Raw genomic sequence first — 15359 nt, 5'->3', positions numbered from 1 at the left:
TGTGTTGTTGGCTAGCTCCTCTCAACAACAGTATGACGAGAGAACACATTTTCTATGCCAGGCGAATTCGTGCCTCATTACCTCATTGTTATGGATGTGTCAGCTTAAACAAATGCAGCTACTGTTGTTATTCTGGCTGCACTGTTTGACGTGACTGTAAATTAGCCGTAGTTGCCTGGTTAGCTAGCAAGCAAGGGATAAGAACGTTGCCAGCCAGTATTTATAATTTTTTTATTTAACCTTTATTTAACTAGGCAAGTCAGTTAAGAACAAATTCTTATTTACAATGACAGCCAACACCGGCCAAACTCAGAGACGCTGGGCCAATTGTGCGCCGCCCTATGGGACTCCCAATCACGGCCGGTTGTGATACAGTCTGGATTTGAACCAGGTTGTCTGTAGTGATGCCTCTAGCTGAGATGCAGTGCCTTAGACCACTGCGCTACTTGGGAGCCCAAATGGCAATGGAACGGTTTGCCGGCCCCTGACCTTGTCTCGGGGCAAACAACACCCGTACCAGCAGTTCCCAAAAAATATTTACTGAATAAACTAAAGTAAAAAAATATATAAAATACATCTCTGTGAAGCGGAGAAACTGAGCTCTGATGTCATGTATTGCATGTTACTGTACAGCCACTGTGTTCCAATTAAGGCGCTAATCAATGACTAAATCTATCAATTTCAACCTGAGCATATACGGGATGACAGAGTCTGTCAACGTGAGCATATACGGGATGACAGGGGCTGTCAACCTGAGCATATACGGGATGACAGGGGCTATGAGTTGGAAAAGGGTTATTAGACTGCCACAGTACCTTCACTGCAAACCCACTAGTAATACCCTTTCTAATACCCTTTGAAGCTTATAATGTCCACATTACGCCAGAGAGTGTAACCCTGTCCTGGCACTCAGTCTGACCGTATGCCGTTAGCAGCACAGTGCCGTGGCCTGGCTGGCTGGCCTGCTGAACTGGACAGGGATCAAGAACATGACGTGACATTCATGTCAATCACCAGGCAGCAGGTGTACAGAACACTAGGCCACAGTGACGCCCGCCTGCACCGGCTTCATATTTAGCTTTTTATATGCACTTTTCTAGGGCACTAATGTACGTCATAGCAACAGCCCGAGAGGTCACCAGCAACAACAAGTGCAGTCATGGCTGGGCCGCCTGGCAGGTCGCTCTCTCTCCACCACCGCAAATGGCTCCACTTACAAGACATTTTCTGCTGGGAGCAGGGGAGGAAGGACACTTAAGCCAATAATTTGACACAAACAAGGAGCTCATAGATGCTGGCCTAGACAACAGGCTGGAATGGACTAGGAGTGAGATGCAAAGAGGAGGCAGGGTGGATGGATGCAGACCCCATTGAAAGGCAGAGGTTTTTCAAGGACGGGTCCAGAAGAGAATACCTGGTCCTCCATGAGCAGGATGAGGCGGGTCACCACGATGTTCACTGCGTTCCCCAGGCTAGAATCCTGGAACAGTTTGGCAACCTGACCTCCAGGGAAACAAGAAAAGACCAGTCTTAAAAAGAGCTGACATAATTAATCACTACCACTTACAACCTAGAAACTTGTGTAATTTGGGTTACTTTACAGTACACTCCTGTAGTTTAATTTCTTCTGTTTGGGATTTTGTGACAGGATGGATGCAACCTGGTGTGGAACAGTAAAATAAGGCCAACCATTCATTAAATACATTCCATTCATGAGTGTGTGCTTAGCCATCTGATGGACAGGGTGTGAAGTGATATCCTGTGAAGGAATAGTACTACACGTTATGACCTCGACTACACTATCTGTAGAACCATTCAATACAGAAACAACAATCCTAGACTCAATCCTAAACACAGACAAAGTGGATAGGACAGGTATTTTCCAAGTTTTCCACCTTGCCAGTTGTAGTGATCTGACTCGATGTGAAACTTACAATATTCATGACAGCCAGGATGTACTGCTCGATGTCCCGGCGGCCGTGGTACCCCACCATCATCTTGTCGGCCACCACCAGTGTTTCTACGTAGCGCTCTCTGCTCACAGACCTCTTCAGGGGCAGCTGGCCTCGGCCGATGGGGTTGGGAGGTGTCTTCAGAGTCCTCTGCCACCAGGCCATACCTTTCCCTGGCTTCTCATCTGAAGAACAGTCACAAAGAGGGGTTAATGGCATTGAGAGAGGAGAGGGTACACTACCTGATAAGAGTGGCATTAATGTGCATGTATTAAAACCAGGTTATTATGTCCTGTAAACTGAGACTGCTGTACAGCAGATATCATAAACGACTGTTTGCTGATCTAATCGTAACCTGTGAAACATGAGAGTTTAACGGGGCATGTTGTACCCAGGACCCAGACAGCTCTACCTACCGATGACCCCACAGGATTGGTCCATGTACTGGTGGCGAAGAGATGACCTCTTGTAGACCACATGGGGTTGGCTCTCCCCCCTCTCCGCCCTCGTGAGGTTTTCGGCCGGGGTCAGAGGCTCGATGATATACTCCTCACCCCCTGCCACGATCACCCCCTGCTGGAAAAGTCAGGGAAGCAGAGGTGAGCCAGGGGCCCTCTGAAGGCTGGTGGTGACAGGACAAAAACGGACATCTCTGGTGCCTGTCAGGCCCATTACAGTAGCATACTGGAGGTCTGTCTACAGCCAGTCTCTAACATCTCACCTCCCCTCAGTGGATACAGTACAGTACATAACTATCCCTGGCCTGGGATGATAATCATATCAGTCTCTCATCAACCTGGGCCTAAACAAGTACAGGCCCTCACCTCTCCCAGACATGTCTGTAGGTCAGATACATAGGGAGAGTGGTCCTATCTGAGTCTTTCCACAGAGAGGAGACAGGGAGACACTTCCCCTGATTAGATCTCTTGGCTGCAGCCTCTGAGGTCACAGTGAGTGTTTCCCCCCCTGGCCCTCTCTAGTCGCTACAATAGCATCGCACTTTCACAGTGCACCTAATCCTGTAATGTGTTTAGTGATGCTCTCGTGGACACACAGCGGATTCCCTGCTGAATTAAGTTATGCTAGTCTGACCACAAGTAATTACGTGTAGGGCTTATTAACACTTTGTGAGCAGATTTAATCCTTGGTTGCATTTCGCCCTGTTATTATGGGCCCAATTAGTTATTAGCTGTAAAGGGATCACAGGAATAGATGGATAAGGAGAATGCTTTCATGTGTCAAAAGGCAGATTGGAATTGTGTCATTTGACTGATTTTATTATTTCAAAAGGGTCTGCTGTGGGCGGAGGTGCTAGCTGGCTACTGAATGGTCTGGACGTCCAGCTGTGAACATGCCTTAGTGACATTATGAGTTGTGACCAGCAGGGGAAGTCTGGTGATAACAATGGGCTTTGGTAATCCCTTGTTTACACAGGTGCATTACTGCTCCAGATTAGCATGTGGTCCAGACAGGTGCCCTGGTCTAGTCCAGGATCCAGGGTCAGAGGTATCCTAGTACACAGAATCAAAACGTTAAACTCAGAGGGAGAGGATTCCTCTGGAGCTCCATTAGCCCTGGGTCAAGGACAGGAGGCCAAGGAGAGCACAACAAGACAACAGCACAACAAGACAACAGAGAAACAAGACAGAGAAACAGAGCAACAGGCCAACAAGACAACAGAGAAACAAGACAACAGGCCAACAAGACAACAGAGAAACAAGACAACAGGCCAATAGGACACCAAGACAATAGGACAACAGGCCAACAAGACAACAGAGCAACAAGACAACCGCGCAACAAGACAACAGCGCAACAAGACAACAGCGCAACAAGACAACAGCACAGAACAACAAGACAACAGCACAGAACAACAAGACAACAGAACAACAAGACAACAGCGAAACAAGACAATAGGACAACAGCACAACAAGACAACAGAGCAACAGGCCAACAGCACAACAAGACAACAGGACAACAGGCCAGTGGTGCTAGCAGTACTAGATGGGTCAGGTTCTTACCAGGCCATTACAGTTGCTGAGAGCCACCTTGCTAGAGTGGGGCTGATTCTGCAGATGGCCTACATAGAGACACTGGGGGGCATAAGGGTGGCTCCAGGCCAGACGGCCCCTCCTCCAGTACTCTACACGGAACTGACGGGACAGCAGGCCCCCCTGCAGGGTCAGGTTGAGGAGAAAGTTGGTTGTGGGGGTAGAGAGCTGGTAGTACAGCTGGGACAGGTCCTGTTGCTGGTTCTCAGCACTGCGGCGGCTCCGCCGATGGTGGTTGGAGCTGTCTGCACCCCCATCCCCTGTGTGCAGGGTCTCACCCTGCGGCCCTACGCGAACCGGGATGGCGATCTCATACTGGCCCAGGCTAGACAGGAACGTAGCTGGACAGAGCACAAACACTCACAGTCAATGACATTTCAAATCAACTTTGGTAGAATACACAGTATGTGCATTATCATCACGGCTTAAAGCTTATGAGGACAGGCCTTAGTCAGTAGTGACTAGTGGGATTCTTGAGGACTTCTCAGTCCACACTATTCCTCCCAAGGCTGTCTCCATAGCAACCCTGAAATCCTATACTTCCTGTCTCTGGCCGCGGGCCCAGAGATTTATTGTCCAAACACGGTGCTCCAAACACTGCACTAACAGAGGAAAGGTCAACAGAAATTAGTCCAGTTTTCATCAAGGCCTTTTGCCTTGTTTTGTGGAGAAACAGTCCTCCCCACTGAGAGTAAACAGGCAGGGATTAGTGTCTGTACCGTGAGTCCGGACCCAGCCTCTCTGTTTATGTGGCCAGGCCAGCTTAAATAAACAGCAAGCACCATTAGAGATCCCCAGCCCCCTCCAAACCCCTCCAACCCCATTTCACATCCTTCAGCACATTCTGCAACAGTCAGTTATATGAGCTTTGAATTCCTCTACTACAACATTTCAGACAATTGCCCCACGTAGAAAGTGGTATTTTTTAGGGTTAAAAGTATCTGGCCCAGGAAAGCCTCCTGGAGGACTGGAGGGGACTCGGAGGGCAGCGGTCAGATAAAGTAGACCGGTCAAATATTTGGAAGGACTTAATGAGGCATAGTTTCAAAAGTGTACTGTACCCCTACTCTCCCCTCCTCCATGGTTCCACAGCTATACAGCTGCTCCTCGTGCCCTCCCTGCTCTGTGCAATAGCTCTCTCTCTGCAGCGCAGCAGTAATCTGTCCAGCAACCTGATAAGCCTGTCTAATTAATGAGTGAGGCTAGTGGCCTGACTGGGCTCCACCACTGCTTTCATAAGGCTACCATTCTGCTGCCAGCACCCTCCCAACGCACTGTGCCCACATGTACAGGGTACGTCAAAGGGGAAATATGGCTGGTACAATGGAAAATAGGGGAGCGAAGTTGGCTAACTACAGTATAAGTGTACAGTCGGTCCTAGTCTGGTCTGAAGGGTGGCGTCTGATCCTCTCCCAGGTCCCCTACAACTGATGGAAGGCTGCTCCCAGCTCTGTAGCACTACAGTGCGAACCACTTCTCTAATTCTTTTGATCTATTATCTAATCACTAGGAGGAAAAAACTATTATTACTCACCAATAAACCCAAAGGGTAACAGAGAGAGGTTCATAAAATAATACAGGTCTGCAGAGTGCTCACCTTTTGTAAAATAAACTGTTATAAAGCACTACCCAGGGTTCGGTTTATTTTTGCTTTCAGAAGAAAGGAACCTTTAATTAGCCTCTTTAAAAAAAGAGAAGGAATGGAGAACAGTGGCCTTTTTACTGTAGCGTTCCCAGAGAGGAGCTTCTCTCTCATCCATGCCTGGCTGAAAAAGTCCATCTCTGCCTCCGTCACCATAGGGCCCTGTCAGCAGTTCATCTGCTCATAACTCTGCCTGCCTGTCTTTCTCTCTCCCTGTCTCCCTGTCTGTCTGTCTCTCTCTCTCCATATGTCTCTCCCCATGTCTCTCCCCATGTCGGCCTGTCTGTCTGTCTCCCTCCATGTCTCCCTCCATGTCTCCCTCCATGTCACCCTCCATGTCAGCCTGTCTGTCTGTCTATCCCCCCTCTATGTCTCCCTCTCTATCGCCCTGTCTGTCTCCCACCATGTCTACCTTCCTGTCGGTCTGCATGTCTGTCTATCAGCCTGTCTGTCTGTCTATATGCCTGTCGGTCACGCCTCTACCTGGGACAGTTGACTGGCTGAGTTATGAGGCCGTGTTGCGGAGCCTCAGTCTTAGTCTGAGAGAAAGGTTATATATACACTCCATGCAATGGTTTAATAACATTAAACTAAATGACTTACTGCCACTACCACGATGGCTTACCTCATTATTCGCTTATTTCAAAGAAATAGGGAAATAATTTTTTTTCAGAAAAAGCCCAACTCTCCAACTACGCCATGTCTACATATTTGTCCTCTCCTTCTTTTAAATAAACACAAAGACTAGCCAAATATACTCTGCAGCTTGTCATGAAGTGCGGCAGCAAATATAGACAGATTTCGTGCCCCCCATTTTCAAATGTTCTGTTTTCGTTGAAGGTTTTAATCTAGAATGACTGAAAGGGGTGACCATTCTCAGTTAGATAACAACTAACGCTTGACCAGAAGTCAATATCCATTGTAGGAGACGTGACTAGCATGGATGAATCTAACAGTGGTGCTGAAATGTATAACACCAGACGTACTGTACTAAACAGCCTGTCCTGATTGAATTTCACAGCCTTAACAAATTAAGCATTGACCTACTTGTTGCATTTTCTAGTGAATACTTGTGACAAAAGATAACTCATAAAAATGATTACCATCCATCATCAACAGAGCTGGTTTCAGTTTTGGGTTAGAAAGGTGTTCATCTAGAGCTTGTTTAAACAGAGGAGATGAATGAATGGTTCTGTGGTGGTTTTCAAGGAAGCAGTGTAGCAGACTATTGGAAACAGATGACTTGCAGGGTGCAGAGGTTAAGCATAAGAAATACACAATCAGGGCCTTGTTCTGTAATGGACACTGGGTATTTATGTCCGAGCCTAAAGGGGATTGGTCTGTCTGAGGAGAGGTGAGTGGGGCGCGTGGCTCTCCGTCTCTGGAGTTGATTTGTGAGAGCAGGGTTCAAGTTCAGCAGGGCCACTGCCCTAGAGTGTTGCTCAGCTCAGAGGAGGCCCTCAACACTGTATGGAAGAGTTCACTGAGCAGGTCCGTTAACCCTGTTCAACTGTCTAGGTGACTGGAAATGTTGAACCACTTTCACAGTCCAGAAGAGGGAATAATACCAATTCCCCAATGAATATGACAGTAATAATAACATAATCATAGTGTGTATTCATGACAAACATTGACACAGCTAAACATTTCCATTTATGTCAAACAAAAGAGAAGAAAGTAGTTGGCCCAATCTCTGCTCACCATGTGACTGGGTGAACTTTTCAGCAGTCTGACTTTCTGCGACCTCGGTGGCAACCATGACGATGATGACAACAATGCAGGCAAAGTTCCTCCATACCGTTTCCATGGTTACTACAGCAAGCTTCAGTGCAGTCCCCAGGCCTCTGTCCCAACATGTCTTCTGCCCTCTGATGCCCCTCGCTCACCAGTAGGACGCAGCAAACTCACGGGCCATAGCAGCAGGATAGACCTCTAGAGACTCGACTGGAGCGCTCTGGACACACAGCCTCTCTGTTTCTCTCTCTGGTAGGACCAAAGTCAAAGGAAGATGGAGAGACTGCCTCTGAGTATAGCGGAGTCTATAATGTACTGTGGCCTCCCTGTGGAAGAGAAACAGGTTAGTGTGAGGGGAGATTGGGGGAGGGAGAGAGAGAGCATGAGATCTCCCTGATCCAAATGGTCCCCATCTGACAACACAAACATATCTAGTCTGTAGTCAGTGCCTCACGAACAGCCACCTCCCGCTGCGTCTTCAGTTGATCAATCACTCCAGGAAAACACTGGCTGACAATCTGAGGACCAGGGTAAGCAAGTCTCGACCTGGGTGCCCTGTGTCTCTTTTAGTCGTCTGCTCACAGGAAAGAGAAAGGAAGGCATTGATCTTTTAAAACGCTGTGCTTAGGCTGAGAGGAGCTGGAAGTGGGTGTTATGTCAGTGGCTGTGGGGGAAAATTACCTAATTTGAGACAAGCAGTGGGTTACTTCCACACTCACTGTTGGCCTCATGTGGCCTGGCCACATCACAGGGAAGAGGCAGTCACACACAGCGAGAATAGGCCATTAGCCATAGATCAGGCTTTTTTGGGAGATTAAAAATAGCTTTTAAAAAAGCAACATTGGTTATTATTACATCACAACACTAAAGATGTCCCATCCCCCATCACACTTTGAAGTGTACAGAGGAGTTAAAAGCCTGGATGAGGAGTCCTATTTACAGTAACATTGTGACTTTTGTTCCTAAGCATTTTTGGCAATGTCATTGAGAGGCCCAAACCCAATCTTTGACAACCTTCCCTCAAGCTACACTGCCTACCCCGCTCCCTGCCTCTATCATTCTTTCAGTGTGTCTGGGCAGAGAACAGAGAAGAAGCCACACTGGCCCAGATGGCTGGCGGCAAACCAACTGCAGGCAAAGGTAACCGGAAGCAGATGGGAAACGATTTGGCGACGAAAGTGAGGAAACAAGTTGCCTCCTGACAAAACAAATATGAAAAAGGGAGTGTAAAGCTCAAGGGGCTGTAAGAGAGACGGAGAGAGCTGGGATAGCCACTCTTAAATACTACGTGTGTGTGGAGAGAGAGAGAGAGAGATAGAAGCAGAAATAAACAAGAATCATTGCACCTTCTGAAAAAATGTAAACTTTCCCTCTGCCTGGATTAAGGTTCACCGCTCTCTGACTGCTTTCTGAGTTCTATAGATCATTGCCCATATCCAGTTCCAGAGACAGCCTGGCATGAAGCTTTGCCATGTTGTGTCTTCCTACACCATATATTAATTCATCTAGCTAATGAACAACGATCAATTTGTTCAAGCACAAGTAAGACACAACTGAAGCTTTTCACACTTATAGTCTGCTCATAATCAGATAATGCTGACTACCATACAATCTACAGACGTAGCTGACACACAGAGGTGAGTGGGATAGAAGGACGCTTAATGTGCCTCTGGTTTCCCTGCAGTGCAGTGGTTCACAGTACAGTACCGTACGGAATGGGGTCCTAAAACAGTGAGTCGGCTTTGTGTTCCCACTACCCTTAAAATGTGGAGCAACTGTAGGCCCCTCTCCATCTCCACAGCCCTCGTGCTTTTTGCCCTTTCCGCCCCCACCCTCAAGGCTTTTTTCAGTCATTTCCTGCTTGGCCAAACTCTCCTATATTTTCATTACTTCTTGTTGGAGTCTCATTTTATTGTGGGGTTATTAGACTTGCAGCAAGATATCAAATGTTTTCATTAAAACTCTTCTTCATCTTGTTTACTTAAAAAAGCCCACATAATCAGCCCCCCTATCATTGCCTTTGTGTTTTTAAACAAAGCTGCTTAAAAGCTTTACTGACTGTCTTCAAGTTCTCTCTACACTCACTAAATCATTGCTCAATTAAGAAACATGACAAAAATCAGGTAATTTGTGAATTTGTACTATCTCTTGAAAGGGATTTTGTAATTTGTCTTTGTGGGTCTATTTGTAACAGTTTTCCTTTGGGAAAAAACTCAATGTGTTTGTCATTCGGCCATTACAGCCATAATCCTGTAAGTACTGTTGGCATTTTATAATATACATGTAATATATTCCACTTAGCAGACGCTTTTATCATTTCCTTAGATGAGTACCTCTGATCAATTTGAATGCCTAATTGTGGCAATGGCATGGTTCAGAAATTGGAAAGGGCTGTATACAGCTCAATTATAATGTGTTCAGAGTGCTTTTTAAAAGCAAGACAAGGAGGTATTTGTGGACAACAGTAGAAGAGACATTAGACAGGGGATTGTAAATTGCAATTTCAGAGTGGGGCAAAGTCATAATGTAGTCTGGACCATAAGCTTTTCAACATATCTACTGGATTGGAGAAGGCAGTGAAAAGTATGTTTTTTATAGTGACCCTGCCAGGAACTGCACAGACAGGCAGAATAGACCACACTAATCAAACCCATATGACTTGCTCAATGTAAAGGCTCTCTCTAGGAAATGCTGCTCAGTCCCCTGCTCAGCTCCTAACACCACCCTCTGTGTGCTCCTCTGAAGAAACCACTATGATTGTCTACTCTTCCTGTCGCTCCTCTCTGATATTAGACTTACTCTTTTGATGTCTCATTTGTCATTCCTATTCGAGTAGGAGAGTGTGGCCTCTTTACTGTAAACACATCAACACTAAGTGAAAGCTGGGAGCTCATGCAGCACATGTCCTAGATACTTGTTTCACCCTGACAGCAGTCACTCCCTCAGAAGTGGTGTAGAAAAGCAAGCTCAATTTACATGACTCCCCCACGTTAAGCCTTACACAACATATGAGGTGATACAAATAATATGGAGAATAAAGGGAGGGATATCAGTCTAAACACTCTGTCTTGAAAAAAAATTAAAAAGTGGGAACATAAACAACTAGGCTTGTCAGACAGCCAAGGATGCGCACTCTGAAAATGAGTTTTAGTCGAAGACAATATTTTGTGAGAGTTGGCTTGGACTCGCTGAGTCAGCCAGCAACTCTAAAGAGTGTACAAAAGAACATAGGCAGTTTAAGTCTTGAGTTACACATTTCTCATACTACACACCCAGACAACAACAGACCAGAGATTTGTCCATTCGCCTCAGCCAGTTGAGAGACCTAGGAACCTCACATACTGATCAAACACTGGCCAGCCCTACCATGTTGAAAATATTGGATATGAAGGGCATTCACAATATGAACAAAACATCAATCATTTTAGTGACAGATTCCTACCATAAGTTTTTTGAATTAACAAGCAATACCAACATTTGAGTTTTGTTACAAAAGAGATCACTAGCCTAATCAGCAACAGGTCACTTCTGGATCAGTGTCATAAATCTGTTTATTGGTTGAGGAAGCGGAAGTGGTGGGCACTGATCTGCAAGGGAAAAGTACAGTATGGACTACTGTACCAGATATACAGGAAACACCAACATTAAATGTATTAATAGAGCAATGGGCCGCCACGAACCAGAACAGCCTCAATCCATCTTGGCATAGATTCTACAAGTGTCTGGAACTCTACTGGAGGGATGCGACACCATTCTTCCACGAGACATTTCATCATTGGTGTTTTGTTGATGGTGGTGGAAAACGCTGTCTCAGGCGTTGCTCCAGAATATCCCATAAGTGTTCAATTGGGTTGAGGTCCGGTGACTGAGATAGCCGTGGGCATATGGTTGACATTGTTTTCATGCTCATCAAACCATTCAGTGACCACTCGTGCCCTGTGGGAGCATAGTCATGGTAGCCAAAATAATGGCCTGCCCAGAATTTTTATACATGCCCCAAGCATGATGTTAATTGCTTAATTAACTCAGGAATATGTTACATCACTGTGTTCACTGTGCAATGCAACTCCTTCAAGGGATTTGATTTGTGTTTTTAGTTAAAATGTTTGTTTGATGTATGTGTGTGTGTGTGTGTGTGTGTGTGTGTGTGTGTGTGTGTGTGTGTGTGTGTGTGTGTGTGTGTGTGTGTGTGTGTGTGTGTGTGTGTGTGTGTGTGTGTGTGTGATAGAGAGAGAGAGGGACACATCACCCAAGCACACATATATTCTTCACACACAGAGTGCAGTGGTTTGCTGATGTCCTGAAGAATCCCCTTCTGCCTATTCATTTCCAAACTTTTGCTGGAGCAATGCTTTCTCCCCACCCTGCAGAAACCCTCAGAACTATGGGGATTAACTGCTGCTGCCTGGAGTCAACCAACCAAGATCCCTCATAGCCCACATGGGTTCAGCTTTACAAATAACGGTCCTCACTTCACTTAACTGAATCTAACAAATGGGGGAAAATGTCTGGATCCTTGACAGTTTCTTCATTATAACCTCAATGCAATTAAACAAGGAAATATCACCCAACAATGTTGTTAATTCAAAAGACTTTAATTTACTGAGAAATCAACACCATGACAAAATGCCATGGTCTGACTACCTGATAATTGCACATGTTCGAGTTGTGCAAAATTACTAGTGCAAAATTACTTTAAATAGCTGGAAAATCGATATGTAAGACTTCGAATGAAGTCGTCAACCATTTTTACGGAATCGACTATACTCTCATAACATAGACAAAAGTGCACACTAGGTTTATGAAATATGAGTTTAAAAGAAGTTTCAAATTAGGGTCCAGTACCTTTTCCTTCTCCCTGTCCAAGTTCACTATGGTCACCTTTCAGGGTTTCCGGTATCTTTCTCTTGGTTTACTTCAAGACGTGTCAGTTACCTTGAAAAGTTATGTCTGTATTGAGCGGATGATCATACCTCTCTTGCTCCCAGGGTCTCACTGCCACAGATACGCGCTGGATGCCTGCGCGCTCGCTCTCACTGCTGCGTACTAAACCAGGAAGTAAAAATTGTAATGACAGCGTCTGTACACTACGCACAGAGGAGCTACACCAAAGATTGTTGCCTATACTATAACAGTGACAATGTTATTTTTTGGGGACGCCCAATTGATTCGGAGTTTGGAAATGAAAAAGTTTGTAAAACCTAAATAGTATTTCAAATATGCATAGCTAGCATACAGTTGAAGTCAGAAGTTTACATACACCTTAGCCAAATACATTTAAACTCAGTTTTTTCACAATTCCTGACATTTAATCCTAGTAAAAATTCCCTGTCTTAGGTCAGGTAGGATCACCACTTTATTTTAAGAATGTGAAATGTCAGAATAAAAGTAGAGAGAAATATTTATTTAGCTTTTATTTATTTCATCACATTCCCAGTGGGTCAGAAGTTTACATACACTCAATTAGTATTTGGTAGCATTGCCTTTAAATTGTTTAACTTGGGTCAAACATTTCGGGTAGCCTTCCACAAGCTACCCACAATAAGTTGGGTGAATTTTGCCCATTCCTCCTGACAGAGCTGGTGTAAATGAGTCAGGTTTTTTGCCACAACTTTGGAAGTATGCTTGGGGTCATTGTCCATTTGGAAGACCCATTTGCGACCAAGCTTTAACTTCCTGACTGATGTCTAGAGATGTTGCTTCAATATATCCACATAATTCTCCCTCTTCATGATGCCATCTATTTTGTGAAGTGCACCAGTCCCTCCTGCAGCAAAGCACTCCCACAACAGGATGCTGCCACCCCCGTGCTTCACGGTTGGGATGGTGTTCTTCGGCTTGCAGCATCCCCTTTTTCCTCCAAACATAACAATGCTCATTATGGCCAAACAGTTCTATTTTTGTTTCATCAGACCAGAGGACATTTCACCAAAAACTACGATCTTTGTCCCCATGTGTAGTTCAAACCGTAGTCTGGCATTTTTATGGCGGTTTTGGAGCAGTGGCTTCTTCCTTGCTGAGTGGCCTTTCAGGTTATGTCGATATAGTTTACTGTGGATATAGATACTTTTGTACCTGTTTCCTCCAGCATTTCACAAGGTCCTTTGCTGTTGTTCTGGGATTGATTTGCACTTTTCGTACCAAAGTACGTTCATCTCTAAGAGACAGAATGCGTCTCCTTCCTGAGTGGTATGACCACTGCGTGGTCCCATGGTGTTTATACTTGCATAATATTGTTTGTACAGATGAACATGGTACCTTCAGGCATTTGGAAATTGCTCCCAAGGATGAACCAGACTTGTGGAGGTCTACACTTTTTTTCTCGTTCAAATATTTTTATTGAACACACACAGGAATGGTGTATAGGTATGAAAGGCAGGTATACAATTTTTAACTAAACATAAAAGAGCAGACAGAAATAAAAAGATCCAGAGTTCTGGGTACAAAACAATTATTACAAAACAAGACATACAAAACAAGGACAGGTAGAAAGAAAGAGGGTGGGTGTCACCCCCCCCTTATTCCCCCCCTTTATCCCTCCCCCCCTTTATCCCTTCCCCTTATACCCCTCCCCGCTGCTCGGGTGGCGGTGCCAGCACGTGCTGCCCAGAGGTGGATTAAAATATTACAATGGAGAGTGCGTTAAAAAGTACAAATTCACAGCGCCGAATGGTCCAAGTAAGAGAGGAAAGGCTGCCAGATCTGATCAAATGTTTACACTTTTTTTCTGAGGTCTTGGCCAGTTTTCTTTTGATTTTCCCATGATGTCAAGCAAAGAGGCACTGAGTTTGAAGGTAGGCCTTGAAATACATCCACAGGTACACCTCCAATTGACTGAAATTATGTCAATTAGTCTATCAGAAGCTTCTAAAGCCATGACATATTTTTCTGGAATTTTCCAAGCTGTTTAAAGGCACAGTCAACTTAGTGTATGTAAACTTCTGACCCACTGGAATTGTGATAGTGAATTACAAGTGAAATAATCTGTCTGTAAACAATTGTTGGAAAAATGACTTGTGTCATGCACAAAGTAGATGTCCTAACCGACTTGCCAAAACTGTAGTTTGTTAAGGAATTTGTGGAGTGGTTGAAAAACAAGTTTTAATGACTCCAACCTAAGTGTATGTAAACTTCCGACTTCAACTGTATGCGTCTGAAAGTGGGCTTTGCAAAATAGGTGGGTGTATGGAAATCTATAACAGCTAATTGGGCAGATTGCTTGCCACTCAAGACCGTTTTAGAAGTGGCTGCTTGCTGCTTCCTTGTAGCATTTTACCTAACCCTAACTAACCCTTTTCCTGACCTTAACTGCATTGTCCTAACCTGCTAGGTTAGTTCTTCTAACCTGCCATGTTAATTATCTTAACCGGCTACGCTAACCTGCTACGTAGTCCTAACCTGCCCCGTTAATTCTCCTACCCTGCCCCATTAATTCTCTTACCCTGCCACATTACTTATCCTAACCGTCCACATTAATTCTCCTAACCTGCCTAACTGGCTTAGCTAAGAGACAATTTATGCTTGATCTGAAAATGTGGTCAGAGATGCAATTGTGGAGACTCCAGAGGCACGCAGTGGCCAAATTGTGCTCTATACAGAATCACTTTGCACCTCCCAATTTTTTTAACAACGTGGAGGACTCCGTATAGCTCCACATTAACATGATTGTTTAACGGTAGGTGGTGGCGGGATGTCCTTATAAACACAAACTCACTTCCTTGATAAATTCCTTCACAACAGCTCTGCTCAACAGCTCTGCGCTGCTCAGCCATGCAAGATAATTATGAATGCCCTAACTTCTGCAGAGGCCCTGACTTCTGCAGAGGCCGTATCACCATAAATGCTGCACAGCCAATGCAGACAAGGATTGACCATGCAGCGCCTTTAAGATGTTAAGCAGTACTCCCTAAAAACACCTCGCTTCGATACAGCTATGACTTTTCGTAGCAGGTTAGGCATATGGTTAGGGTTAGCGAAAATGTT

At 45.1% G+C, this 15359-nt stretch overlaps 1 protein-coding gene across 1 annotated transcript in view; it reads right to left on the bottom strand.

Annotated features, from left to right (window-relative positions):
- Positions 1-12403, bottom strand: part of adamts10 (ADAM metallopeptidase with thrombospondin type 1 motif, 10) — a 42068-nt gene extending 29665 nt beyond the window's left edge. The window contains exons 1-6 of the mRNA XM_055861330.1: positions 12222-12403; positions 7344-7702; positions 3971-4341; positions 2369-2528; positions 1935-2137; positions 1415-1498 (exon numbers count right to left, since the gene is read on the bottom strand). Coding sequence (XP_055717305.1) covers positions 1415-1498; positions 1935-2137; positions 2369-2528; positions 3971-4341; positions 7344-7449 — 924 coding nt within the window. The 5' untranslated portion in view covers positions 7450-7702; positions 12222-12403. The remainder of the gene's footprint in view (positions 1-1414; positions 1499-1934; positions 2138-2368; positions 2529-3970; positions 4342-7343; positions 7703-12221) is intronic.
- Positions 12404-15359: the final 2956 nt, after the last annotated feature.

The sequence above is a fragment of the Salvelinus fontinalis genome, chromosome 14 (genome assembly GCF_029448725.1).
Source record: "Salvelinus fontinalis isolate EN_2023a chromosome 14, ASM2944872v1, whole genome shotgun sequence".
Lineage (NCBI taxonomy): Eukaryota > Metazoa > Chordata > Actinopteri > Salmoniformes > Salmonidae > Salvelinus > Salvelinus fontinalis.
The sequence above is the reverse complement of the archived record's forward strand: the minus strand, read 5'-3'. Positions and strand labels throughout refer to the sequence as shown.